This window comes from Rhinoderma darwinii, chromosome 6, assembly GCF_050947455.1.
Source record: "Rhinoderma darwinii isolate aRhiDar2 chromosome 6, aRhiDar2.hap1, whole genome shotgun sequence".
NCBI classification, from domain to species: domain Eukaryota; kingdom Metazoa; phylum Chordata; class Amphibia; order Anura; family Rhinodermatidae; genus Rhinoderma; species Rhinoderma darwinii.
Window position 1 is genome coordinate 56,815,523 of NC_134692.1, and position 14,586 is coordinate 56,830,108.

General features: G+C 42.5%; 1 protein-coding gene across 27 annotated transcripts in view; it reads left to right on the forward strand.

Annotated features, from left to right (window-relative positions):
- Positions 1 to 14,586, forward strand: part of ABI2 (abl interactor 2) — a 104,408-nt gene that overhangs the window by 70,005 nt on the left and 19,817 nt on the right. For 8 of the 27 annotated variants that reach the window (XM_075829801.1, XM_075829807.1, XM_075829809.1 and 5 more), the window contains 3 exons: positions 1,662 to 1,786; positions 3,686 to 3,865; positions 5,091 to 5,249. In XM_075829801.1, coding sequence (XP_075685916.1) covers positions 1,662 to 1,786; positions 3,686 to 3,865; positions 5,091 to 5,249 — 464 coding nt within the window. The remainder of the gene's footprint in view (positions 1 to 1,661; positions 1,787 to 3,685; positions 3,866 to 5,090; positions 5,250 to 14,586) is intronic. The other 19 variants (XM_075829812.1, XM_075829825.1, XM_075829814.1 and 16 more) reach the window with 3 other exon arrangements.

A 14,586-nucleotide genomic window follows, 5' to 3' on the forward strand; every position in this document is an offset into this window, starting at 1 on the left:
AAGCATGTCCACATACTTTTGTCCATGAAGAGCATGTTTTTTTTTTTTTTTTTTTTAAACTAAGCTGTTTAACGCTATATGGGATGGCACATGATCTGATTTGGCACTTCAAGTCATTCTGCTTCCTTTGACACTGTACAGCTTCATTTTAAGCTGTACTGTGTTTCACGACTTGTGAATTTGAGGAATGGTGGTCATTCTGTGGAAGTCATTACATAATACTTAATACCTAGCAATCTAATGAGAAGGATTCTAAACAGGTTATTTTTGTTTTGAAATCCCATTTACAAATACTATATTCGGGTTAATAGTAGGTAGAAAAAAGCAGCACTTCAGAGAATCAAAGTATCACGGTGCTATGCGTCCTTGACCGTCATCCACACGGTCCTAAACTGGATACACAAACGAGGAAATAGACGCAGCACTCCAGGAGTAGTTGCAAAGATAGTGGTTTATTCACCCATGTACAAAAATAGCTAAGTTTCAGTCCTCTCAGCAGGACCTTTTAGGGTTAATAGAGGGGACCATGCTTAAGGACCCTCATGTAACAAAAGCATCTGTTATAAAGTAAAGGGAGTACCACTACTTTACCAGTTATAGGCTTCGTTCACCTCTGCGTTGGGGTCCCGTTCAGTCGGAGATTTCCGTCAGAAAGGGACCCTGAGCAGACACAAACTGACACAGACGGAAGCCAGAGGTTTTCGTTTCCATCACCATTGATTTCAATGGTGACGGATCCGGTGCCCATGGTTTGTGTCTGTTGTGCACCGGACCCGTCGTTTTTCTGGAAGCAATAGCGTAGTCGACTACGCTATTGCTTCTCTATTGCTTTCGGCAAAACAATAGGTCTGGTGCACAACGGAGACAAACGGAAACCACGGGCACCGGCTCTGTCACCATTGAAATCAATGGTGATGGAAACGGAAACCTCTGGTTTCCGTCAGTGTCAGTTTGTGTCTGCTCAGGGTCCCGTTCTGACGGAAACCTCCGAATGGAACGTCAGGACGGGGTCCCAACGCAGATGTGAAAGAAGCCATATATGTACAATTGTTGTTCTAAATAGATTAAGATCTTTTGAGAATTTTCTATAGAGATTAAAGGAGTTGTATTATCAAGACAATGAAGCTGACCATGCTGTCAGCTGAAGTCCTGGCTGGTAAAACATTTTTATAAAACATATGTGATATTATATGCCTGCCGTTGAAATAACTAAATGACCTTGAAATTGATGGTCGGACCAACTCCGCCAGTACAAGTGCTGGTCTTTGTTAGCGGCTCTCCGCTGTGACATCTATATCCGCTAATAGGGTAATAAGTAGGAGCTTATCTCACCCCTTTCCTTTTAATAACATGCACAGCTGGGAAAATGGGAACTTTTTTATCGGTGAGTTGGGAAAGATAGCTGTTGGCCGAATGGTAGAAAATCACAAGATAGAGCGAGGGTAAAAAAAAAAAAAAAAAAAGTAAGTTTTTTTGTTGAAGTTGAAGCCTACTTTTAGACACTCTTGTCCCGGTTATGCACTGTTCTTCAACGGATTATCTTTGTTATATCTCTTCAAATGTATAAATGCTCTGCCTATGCAGGCCAAAGACTGGAATTGTCAGACAATTATGTTATCCGGAAGGTATGTATATATTCACTCTGCTTTTGCTTCTTGTAGCAGCAGTGGCAGTAGTGGCGGCAGCCACCCTAGTAGCCGGAGCAGTAGTCGGGAGAATAGTGGAAGTGGTAGTGTGGGTGTTCCAATTGCCGTCCCCACTCCATCTCCTCCAAGTGTCTTTCCAGGTAAGTCTTGAATGAAGTGTTTCAGAATGTGTGGATTTTTCTGCTTTTACGGGTAATTTTAAAGGATTATTACACCTAAAAGTGAAAATCCATCTCTTGGTTGGGTATACTAAACACAACCTGACGTGTTTTTCGCTATTTCTTACCCAGACAGGTAGCCTTTAGTTCTCCAAAAATGTTCCGCCATCAGGAATGTGAAGGAGAAAGTTGAACACTACTGGGTGCAACATATAATGCACCTGTCCGCTTTTAATGATTCGGAAACGTTTTGAAACCACGTTTGTGACCTAGTATATGCCAGTCAAAATGGCATTTTCATGTTATGGTGGAATTATCCTTTCCAAGTCTACATACTGAAAAAGCAATAGTGTAGCTGCTTTCTTTCTCGTCCGCTTTTGCTATCTCCATTACATGTGGCTCTATTATTAACATTTTCATGGTTACATTGGAAAAATGTATGACTCATGAAAAATGTTTTTATTTCTTTTTAATCATATATGTTTGTTTCAAATAAACTAGTCCAAACGTCATATTGAGGTATGTTTTGCTATTATAGAGAAACTCCACCAGACACATGAAATTATTTTCACTACCCCCAAACCTAGCGAATATATTTTGAATTTATCCCGCCTCCAATGCCATCTCTAATAATAGAACTTCTGTCTGCCATCTTTATTGTAGAAATTACCATCTGCAGGCAGTAGCTCTAGTTTCTGCATGTCCCATGATGCATTGCCCAGGCATCACAAAGGGAGGTGTGACCAGATCACATTTATCAGAAGTTATAGTTCTATAAAACTTTTTGGAATGTGGGCAAGGTACTCGAAAGCACCAGATACAGGCCTAAGGACCAGGAAAAGGCCCAGGAGAGGCTGCAGACTGAGCCTCGCAGCAGCAGCATGCATGTCACAGGCAGTGTGCAAACTCCAGCCACCAGGGAGGTGTAGAGATGATTGGCAAAAGCCTTACATCATCTGCAGGAAGCTGTGTGGAGGAGATGCTGCCGCCGGGAAAATTTAGCATGTAATTCATGGAAAGGAGCTTCCCTTACAGGTGTCCATATACAGGAATGGAGCATTTGGATAGTTTTATTGTACAATTTCATCCTTTACATTTCACACTAGCACAAATAGTCTATTGAATTCAAACGTTGGCAAAAACAGTGATGGATAAAATGTTGGCTCTTACAGTTAATGAAACAAAAATTATCATATGTGCATTAAAACATGTATTGAAATTATAACGAAGCTCTGTCATGACTTAATTATTGAAAAAAATTTGTATATTTGAATTCAGGTTGACAAAATACATTTAGTTTGATTTGTGTAATTAACGGCTTCATCTACTTTTCGAAAGTGCACAAGAGTAAACTTTTTAACTAGATAGAACTTTTTTTTCTTTAGCATATTACATTTGTTCCTTCTACATATGTTGTCTTATCATTTCAGTATTAATAATTGTAAGCAATTAATAAATTATCTAATGAATGAGACGGGACGCTGTCTCTGGCTTTAAAAAAAAAAAAAAAAAAAAAAAAATTATTATAGGATACACGTCTGTATAAAAGTTTTATTCGGTGGATAAAAAAAAAATTGTAGTTCTAGCAAAACTGACAGATGGCACTAACACAAATGATGCCATCTGATGTGCAATTTTACCCCTAATTAAATTCACTCTGGTGTTCAGGCGATACAAGTACCTGATTCTTCCTTATGGCAAAACAAACCTCAAAATGTGTACTGTTCTACCCTTGCATGAATTTCATCTGCGAGTGGCTGTGAATGATGGCAATACCTATTTCTCGTTACTAAATTCCTAACACTGAGCTTCATGAAAGCATTTCTAATCCCACCTAACATGCTTTCTGTATTAACTTCACATCTTCCTCTCTCCACGTAGCCCTTGCTGGCTCAGCTGGCACTCCTCCCATTCCTGTTACCTCCACTCCTGCCCCTATCCCTCATACTCCTGCTGCTGCCCCTTCCTCAACTACCCCAGATGCTGCTGCAGGAGCCCAACCCCCTGCTGATGGTTTCACCTCTCCAACTCCCCCTGCTGTTTCCTCTGCTCCTCCTACAGGTGAGTGTGTGTGGTGGTGAAGTAGAGCGCACATCTAATCTGTTGATTTTGCTGTAATAATCCAAGAATGCACATTTGCATGCGTGAATATGTGTTTACACCGTGACTACTTAATGATTTTGGTCTATCGCTCACACTTTCCTTTCTCTAGAATTTGTTTCCTGATAACTAAGGCTATAGGTATGGTATTTCCATAAGATTAAAAGAAGATTGAACAACGGCAAAAACATCAAAAGGATAGCAGCAGACAGATTTTTTTTATTAATGTAGATGATTGTTAGCCAATCACAATGGACATATAAAAGTTATCTGCTATTATTAGAAGTGGCAATAATCTGAAAGAACGACTGAAGTTAAAACTTGGGCGTGACATACACTTCACTTTAGTTATTAAATGAAGATAGTGAATCTTCCTGTAAATGTTGGACACTGTTTATGGTCAGTTTAAATCTGATTTAATGTATCAAATTTTTAGGTTTTTTTTGCTGCTACGCACGCACGCACGCACGCACGCACGCACGCACACACTATAACCATGTACCGCATTATACCATCTTAGGAGAGCTGTAGAAACTCCAGCACTTTCCACTTCCATCTTGACATAACATTTACATAAATGTTATTTATCCAAGTTGTCACCATATGTTGTTAATTGTTAGCACTGTATTCTCACACAAGCATCTACTGTATAGATAGGGTATGTCATGCAGAGAATGGATAAATGTTCCCCTCATTCACATTATGCTATTTTTGTGGAAGGGAATTTCATTACCAATACATTTATTACATCAGTTCTGCATCCTGTCCTTCATAGAACAATGTTTAAGAAAAAAATAGGATTCTTGCTTTGTTAGTTCTCTTTCCAGATTTGGGAATAGAACAGTGACCTCTATGTCAAGCTAAGCTTTGTCCCTTTGTTCTTTAAATGGAATCTGTCAGCTGTTCTGAGCTCTCAAAACTGCTGACAGCGCTATGTACAGAGTTTGGCGGAGTGTAGTGCAACTATACCGGTGGTGTCGGTCATGAAAGTTGTATGACCGAGAAATCTATGTTTTAATGCCCCTAGCGCAATGATATCAAGTGCTCTAGAGGTGGGTTCTGCTGCTTAGGCAGATAGCCTGTTGTACTAGAGCTCAACTTAAGAGGCAGCCTCTTTGATCAGGGAGTTCTTTTTTTAGTTAGAAAATATGGTAATTTTTTGTTTTTGCTTTGTTCGGTCATCCAGGCCATCCTGCTCAATTCTACAGTATGAACAGACCAGCGTCTCGGCACACTCCGCCAACCATAGGAGGCTCTCTTCCATATCGGCGTCCTCCATCAATGACCTCACAGCCAAGCCTTCAAAACCAGATGAATGGAGGGCCTTTTTATAGCCAAAATCCAGGTACGAAGTGGTCGTTAATGTGCTGGATTAAGGACTGGATACATTTTTGTCGTCTTTCTAACATTTTAGATGTCACTTGTGTTCATTTTTGTTTTTTATTAGTTTTTATTTCTTTTAACAATATTCTCTATATTATGAGATGTTGTATATCTGTGTCCTCATGGAAGTATGCAATGCTGCAGCAATGTGTATATAGCTGAGCTTTTTGTGATTTTATTATTTTTTATTTTTTTTTTAGATACAGTTTATAGGTTCTACCAGTGCAGTTTCATGTTTTGTGGCCTAAACCGTATCATTTGCCTGTAGCTCTAAATATTCTTTAAGAAAAGAGATACTATATGTTGAATTAAAATAAAAAAATAAGAACATCGTATCAAGATACATAACATTTAATGGCAATTGTTACACGTTACTCTGCGGATTTACCATTTTTAACATGGATGACTTCAGCAATGTTACTTTGCACATTAATGTAGTACTATGAGCAAGAATACACTTTTTTTCCTGATAAATATGTTCACATGCCTTTATTTGCAAGCACAAGTGATTGTCCTAAACAATCAGAGCCCTTAATAATTTCCAATTGTATTTACTATTCCACTTCTTTCTCCAGGTTTCCCTATTTAAGCGGATATGTCAGCTCTTCAATGCCACCCTTTGTGAGGGTAGCATAGGATAGAGGCATATACCGTTTTCTGTGATTTTGTATTTTCATGTAAAAAGCTGTTTAAATACTGCCAGGACTCAGAGAAAGCCTAGTCCTTCTTCCCCTGCCCACAATGAGTGATTGATCGCTTTTCTTGTATAAGATCGTATGCAGGAAAAACTGGCAATCAGCAGTGTGTGGGCGGGGGAAGCAGGACTCACAGGCTTTTTCAGAGTCCTGGCGGTATTTAAACGGCTTTTTACATGGAAATACTCAATTTTATCACAGAAAACCATATGTTGATGATCTCGGCATCTCCCCCTCTATCCTATGCTGCCCTCAGATAGGATAGCATAGCAGACCTGACAGATCACCTTTCAGCAATTCACGTTTCTACATATGCTACTGAAATCTGAAAATTTGGCTGTAAATGTTTTTAATAGATGCCTAGTTTGAGGGCCAGAGGATGGAAAGAACTAGAAATGAATGCAGCAGCAGCAGGGACCTTGAACTATAAACCCATGTGTGAAAACACAGAGCAAACCAAGTTTAAAACCAGAGAAAACAGATTGTAAAATGTATGACACTTTTTTTGATGGTAGTTGCTTGTTGGCTAACAATTAGTTATATAAAATTAAATATCCAAGTCTACAACTGAAATTGGTCAATACCTAAGGTGATGCAAAATAATCTTAGATATGCCGTCCCTATTTTTATTTCTCCAGTCATTACCTTGTCGTCTAAAGAAGTTGTAGTTTGCCCAAATATCATTTATTTTAGAAGATGACTAAACTAGAATACATTTATAGCTGATTTTGATACTTTGGAGTGCAAGCCATGATTGCTCTGACCACAGCATGAAAGCTTCTCTAAGGCGGGATTCACACGACCGGGTCCCGCCCGAGTGCCGGCCGGTAAAATCGGCCATTTTGCCCGGCCGGTTTGCATAAAGTTTTGCATCCGGGCCGGGCAGATCTGGACAGTGACATCAGCGGCAACTCCTGAAGGGGAATCCCCATGTGTTCGGGGATTCCGCTTCAGGAGTTTCCCCTGATGTCACTGCCCAGATATGGACAGAGACATCAAGCGCTCTGTCCAGGAGCGGAATCCCCGAAAACACGGGGATTCCGCTCCTTCAAGGAGCTAAAGTGGGGCTAGTACATAGCAGAGCGGGGAGATACCTCCCCGCTCTGCTATAGTGGCGTCGCTACAGTAGTAGCAACCGCAGCAGCTGCTAGCGGCGCCATGGAAGGTGTCGCCGGGCCAGGGCGCTTTTAAAACAAGCAGGGGAAGGGAGCCAGCGCAGCGCTCCCTTCCACCTGCTGTACACCCCGGCCCTGCCACAGTGTACTGCGTAGCCATTCGTCCGAATGGCATCAACGCCTCCTCCTCACATGCACTCTGCGCTGTGAGGAGGAGGAGATAGAGCGCAAGCGCCGGAAAACCCGGCCATCACTCAGGACACATTCCGGTGATGGCCGGGTATTACCCGGCCCCATAGACTTCTATGGGGGCCGGGTACCTGGCCGAAAATAGAGCATGTCCTATTTTTTGACGGCCGGTTTTCCCGGCCATCAAAAAATCGGTCGTGTGAATAGCCCCATTAGGGGTCTATTATTCCTAATGCAGCCGGGTGCCGGCCGATTTTATGAACGGCCGGCACCCGGCCGGGAACCTGTCGTGTGAATAAGGCCTTATTCACACGATAGGGTCCGAGTGTCGGCCGATAAAAACGGCCGTTTTGCATCCGTTTTAAATCTGTTCCGGACCGTGTTGCCGTTTTTAACGGACGATTTTGACCGCTTTTGCATCCGTCTTTTTCCCCTGTCCGTTTTAAAATCTGATGAATTTCATTTGTACATTTTGCCACACACTGCCCTCTGTAGATACTGCCCTCTGTAGATACTGCCACACACTGCCCTCTGTAGATACTGCCACACACTGCCCTCTGTAGATACTGCCACACACTGCCCTCTGTAGATACTGCCACACACTGCCCTCTGTAGATACTGCCACCCACTGCCCTCTGTAGATACTGCCACCCACTGCCCTCTGTAGATACTGCCACCCACTGCCCTCTGTAGATACTGCCACCCACTGCCCTCTGTAGATACTGCCACCCACTGCCCTCTGTAGATACTGCCACCCACTGCCCTCTGTAGATACTGCCACCCACTGCCCTCTGTAGATACTGCCACCCACTGCCCTCTGTAGATACTGCCACCCACTGCCCTCTGTAGATACTGCCACCCACTGCCCTCTGTAGATACTGCCACCCACTGCCCTCTGTAGATACTGCCACCCACTGCCCTCTGTAGATACTGCCACCCACTGCCCTCTGTAGATACTGCCACCCACTGCCCTCTGTAGATACTGCCACACAGGCCCCCTTGTAGGTAGTGCCACACAGGCCCCCTTGTAGGTAGTGCCACACAGCGGTGGGGATTCCGCTTCTGAAGTCCCTGACGTCACTGTGTCCATATATGGACAGTGAAGGCAGGGACTTCTTCTGGAGCAGAATCCCCGGTCACATCGCTGGGAATTCCGCTTCAGAAGTCTGTGACGTCACTGTGTCCATATATGGACACAGTGAAGTCACGGACTTCTCCTGGTTCTGAATCCACGGCCACAGCGTTGCCGAAGCTGTGGCCGGGGATTGGGGATTCCGCTCCTACAGGGAGCAAAAAAATATCCCCCTCCTCCTCCTCCTCACATGCACTTCACACTGTGGGGAGGAGAGAACGAGCGACGGAAGACACGGCCGTCACTTGGAGCACATTCAAGTGATGGCCATGTATTACCCAGCCCCCATAGTCTTCTATGGGGGCCGGGTGAACGGCCGAAAATACGGCATGTCCCATTTTTTGATGGCTGGGTTTCCCGGGCCGTCAAAAAAATCGGTCGTGTGAATAACCCTGTTAGGGGTCTATTGTTCCTACTGCGGCCGCCTGACGGCCGTTTTATGAACGGCCGTCACCCGGCCGGGAAACCCTGTCGTGTGAATAAGGTCTTCGTATCCAATGTGAATGATCAACAAAAGCTGCTGTATTCTCATCCACAATTTTAGGTTTTTAAACCATTTTAGTCCTTGACTGGATAATGGAGATGTCACTTTTTGAGTAGCATTAAAAATGACTGTGGTTTTAAGGAGCCAGATAGACCACTGCAGGAGCCCTTTTTACTTCTTATTAGTGGCCCTCTCTAAGAACTTCCATAGACATGAACGGAAAACAACTCAAAAATGTAAAACTTGTTGAAACTCATAGTTGCTTATAAATGTATTTTTGTAATCGTACTACAGACTTTTGGTCTCGTGCCCAGCTTACCAGACTTATTGTAAATCTTGACTTTCTGGAGATATTAGTTATAGACATTATGAAAAATCATGTGCTAGGGTATTGGCCAATTTTATAATGAAATAACTTCATATGTAAACAGATAATTACATTACCTTGTTGATTCATAGTGAAGTGTATGTATAAAGTCAAAGCAGATAACAGGACTACACACGTCTCCTCAGGCACCATGATGTGATGACATGGTGCGTTTCAGTAGGTTCGTAATAAAAAGAATAATTTTGTTATCCTTTCCTCCTTCCTGTCTTTTTGTTTCTTTTAAGCTCTAAAATGCTTGGGCAACACCTGCCTGGTAGATGCCAAAAGGACACTTAAAAAAACAAACAAAAAAAAAAAAAACTTGGGTCTATGGGCCCATTAAATATATCTCCCGCTCCCCTAGTGTACACACTCAATGTGCAAACTTAGCGTGGTGTGAGCACAGCTTAAAAGGGGTTGTCCTGACATTTTTTTTTTTATTGATGGCCTATCCTCAAGATAGGTCTTTAGAATCCGATCGGTGGGGGTCCAACTCCCGGCACACCCGCCGATCAGCTGACTTAAGGAGCTGCGCCATTCGTCGCTGCGGCCTCTTTACTGTTTACCAGGTACAGCGCCGTACACATCAGTAGCGGCTGTGCCTGTGATTGCAGCTCTGTCCCTTTCACTTGTATAAGACCTGAACTACAATCCCAGGCACAGCCTTGCCGGATATGTACGAGGCTGTGCTTGTAAACTGTGAAAAGGCTGATCGGCGGGGGTGCCGGGCGTCGGACCCCCACTGATTTGTTATTGATCCTAAGGATAGGCCATCAATAAAAAATGTCCAGACATCCCCTTTAATTTATAAAGGCAACCATTTAATGTCAAATACTGAATTGGTATAGCCAACTGTCTTTGGTTCACTAGAAGTTTCCAGTAGCACTCCTACTCTGAAGTATTTGAACCACCATTGACTGAACAGAAACCTAAGAATAACATTGCAATTGTGCCAAAGTTTGCTGAGATGTCGTGTACTGCGATCTTATTCTTTCCTCGCTGATCTTGTTTTTCTGACTGACCGCTTTTATCATGATCTCTCCATTTACATCTACCTCATTTGGCAGATGCCTAGCAATACCATATGTGTTTTTCATTTACAGCATAGGTATATTTTAGTTTTTTTAATTAAAGTTTTCATCATATATATGCTAAGTTAAGTATTACTGTAAAATGTATTTTGGATTGGGGGATGCATTGTCTTATGGCTTTCTTATACGATTTGGCATTGTTATGTTTTTATTTGTGTCAATCACAAGGTCAGTTGTCTGTTCCCTAAATGACTTGTGTAATTCTACAGAGGTAGCATGCTCTCTGTACACATTAACAAGGACAGAAAATTACAATTTTGATTGTCAACCGGGCATGCTTTCACATCAATGATGCTATGTTCTTTCCTCACCTCGTATGTTTTGCATGAGACCTAGGATGTGTATGTAGGAATGTGTGTGAAGTATATATTATATGGACAGAAATTCAATTCACCTATCCCTCTATCAAAAGTTAAAATTTAACATTGGTCTTTTTTTTTTTTTTTGTCTTTGGTGGCTAGAAATGGGATAGGCATAAGCTGTTACCATTCCAAGACGTGGCTTTAGCATCCTTTTAATCCTGTTAAATCTCTTCCTGTATCCAGTGGATAAAACATTCGCTCATCTCTCTAGATCTGCATACTTCAGTTGTAAATTACAGTGGGATTGTCAATTCGTATAAGGTTTTTCTAGCTAATTTTCAAAAATAATCATAACACATGTGTGAGCACCGCAGGGCACTTTATTTGGAGACCTGAATACGATATATTGCAAACGCTCGTTCATCTGCTGAGCGTATCGTTTTAAAAAAGTAAAATATTATAGTTGTTTGCAGCACATCTCCCTGTGTAATTAGGGAGGCGCGCTGCCGACATGATGATGTATGCGAACGAGCGATCGGAGTAACGAGCACTTGTCCCCATACTAGCTCCATGTAAAAGGAGCAAACGAGCACCGATCAACTAGCTGTCTCGTTGATCAGCGCTCGTTTACACGGCCCAGGACGGGCCGTGTACGAGGGCCTTTACTGCTTGATCAAACAAGACTTTTCGTGAAGGTTTTTGAATGGCTTTGTTGTCAGGTGAAATATTGCAGTTAATCAAATTTTCTACCATTATCGCTAAAAAAACAAAAAAAAAACTTTAGGGCCCATGCACACGACTGCAGTGGTGTGCACAGGCCGGGGTTTGCAGTTCAGACAGCCGCAGAGTGTCATCCTCGGGCCCCCTGCAAATCACGAGCCGTGCACATGGCTGTGTAATTTCATTTCAATGAGCCCGAACCGCAAAATGCAGCCATAATAAGACATGTCCTATCTTTTTGCGGTCCAGGCTCCCTAGGAAAGTCAACTGTGGAAACCACGATCGAGTGCATGGGCCTACATAAATGAATGGGATCGCGATTCACCCACAGATTTTCGGGTGAATTGTGGCCGCAAAAACACATTCGTGTTGATGAGGCCTAAGAGTGCATATAGATTTTGTCTCCTGGCGGATAGACTATATAGTGCATGCCGTTCAGCGGTCATCAGCTCCTGCAAGTAAATCAGTCAATAGCTAAAGATGCTACGTGCTCGGGTGAGCACTTCAGCAGGTTTAGTGAAAGGTACAATACACTGCGTGTCATATGCCAGTCTTAATAAATTAGACGCATCTTACGAAGGGCTTCATACTAAGGGGTGCATTTGTTGAATCCTCTTCTGTGCCGGAAAGGGAAGTCTATGCCAGATATGAGCTGGCGTTGCATTCCCCTATAAGGCATTTTTTTTAAAGTAAATTATAGTAAACGTGCTGGGCCACTGGTGGCACCGCCCCTTTCACCAAGTCCCACCCACTTTTTTTTTTCTTAAGTTGCGTGAGCGACGTAAATGCATAGTTGCATTTTTTTGTGTGCAAATTACGACTTTTAATGCATTTGTGACTTTTGAGGCATTTGCTACTTCTATGCCAGAAAACTGGCGTGGGACATTTTTAATAAATTCCGCTCTGTGTTCTTTGATTAGTTAAGTGGAGAGGTTATTCTTGGCTCCTTTTGACTTGTTTTGTTTATCCTGTCCATACAACAATCAGGCCATGAATGAGAATAAAGTAGTTCTTTATATACTATATGGGCAAAAGTATTGGGACACCTGCACATTATACCTACAGAATCTTTTATGACATCCTATTCTAAATCCATAGGCATTTATAAGGAGTTGGTCTTTCCCTTTACCGCTAAAACAGCTCCCCCTCTTCTGGGAAGGCTTTTTTCAAGATTTTGGAGTGTGACTCTGGGAATTTTTGCCTATTCATCCATAAGAGTATTTGTGAGTTCATACACTGATGTTGGACGAGAGGGCCTGGCTCGCAGTCTCCATTCTAGTTCATCCCAAAGGTGTTTGATGTGGTTGACACAGGTTTTTTGTGGAATTAGGCCGTGAAAATTAATAACATATTTTTAAATTTTTCACAAGAGATAAAAGAGAATAAGCCGCCCAACATTTGTAAAGCAATTTCTCCAGAGTACGACATTACCCCTTATGTGGTAATAAATGTTTTTTTGTTTTAGAAATTAATTCACCCTTTCAGGACTGATCCTTTTTTTTTTTTTTTTTTTTGCTTTTTCATTTTTCGTTTTTTTACTCCCCGCCTTCCAAGAGCCATAACTTTCTTCTTTTTCCATCAATAGAGTGGTGTGAGGGCTTATTTTTTGCGGGAGGTTTCTATTGACACCATTTAAAGTGTATCTAAACGTAGTGACATGCCAGAAGTTTGGATTGGTGGGGGTCCGAGCAATCGATCGCCGCTGATTTAGGCAATTAACCCCTTAAATGCGGCAATGACCCACTGATCGGCAACAGTGGAGTGTCCGCTGTCAGGGACAGCTGACCACCTAGTCCCGATGCACACTGTCACCGACATTGTGCATCGGGAACAACTCCGGTTTCCTGTCAGTGACAGGAAGTCACTCTCAGGACCAGCCGTAGGCTAGTCCTGATAGGCTTCCGTCCATGGCAGACATGGAGGCCATTGTTTGGTCTCAGGTTGCCATGCCAGCCATTGCTGACCTCCCTATGCATACTGTCGCCAACAGTATGCATCTGGAACGACTCCGTAACTATACGTCCTCATGCAGGAAGTAACCTCCCGCGACGACGTATAGTTACGGAGTCGTGCAGGGGTTAAGTGGTGTGTCCCAATAATTTTGTCCATATAGTGTATCATACAGAAGGATTATCGGTCATGTTGGAAAATCTTCTTACAATAACCCAATCCTTTTCTTTTCACAGACCATGGAATATCTTCCCCTCTATACAGTGCATTCAGGAAGTCTTCAGACCCTTTCACTTTTTTCACATTTTGTTTTATGTTGAGGCTTTGTGCTGAAATAAAAATTCAAGTTGCTGGAAATCTCACAGAAAAGATTCAGAAGTGTCAGGATTCTGAATACACATGACGTCCAGGCTGGATGATCATGTGTATTCATTATCAGGACACTTGATTAACGTTAATGTCTGTGTATGTGGCTACACATCATTCTAGTAAGAACGTGATGCTGCTTTGTAAATGAATGGAGAGGAGTGCATGATGCTGACTGGTCACTGATTCGTCCGCATCATACATTTCTAATCACAACGCCCAGTTAGTAAAACAAGTAAACACGCCCAGTTGCTAAAAACACAATACACGCCCAGTTGTCCATTAGAAAGGCTCATTTGCATAAATATAAAATTGCTCATAACTTGGCCAAAAATGATAGTTTTAAAAAAAAAAACTAAACAAAACGTTACTGTTATCTACATTGCAGCGCCGATCACATGCAATAAGAGATAGGGATTTGATAATCTGGTGACAGCCTCTTTTAATGGAAGAAGTTTGGAACAACCAGAACTCTTCCTGGAGCTGGCTGCCCCCAACCAAATTAAGTAATCGGGGGAGAAGGGTCTTGGTAATGGAGGGGTGACCAAGAACCCAATGATCACTCTGGCTGAGCTCCAAAGATCTTGTGAGCAGATGGGAGAAACATACAGAAAGTCAACCACCAATGCAGCACTCCACCAATCTGGGCTTTATGGCAGAGTGGCCAGAAAGAAGCCTCTCCATAAAAGACACTTGAAACCCCCCCTGGAGTTTGCAAAAAAGCACATAAATGCCTCTCAGACTGAAACAGAATTGAGGCCAAAAAGTTCAAATCTTAAGTGTCATATCTGGAGGAAACCAGGCACTACTCATCATCTGCCCATTACCATCCCTACAGTGAAGCATGGAGGTGGCAGCATCATGCAGTGGGGGTGTTTTTAGTGGCTG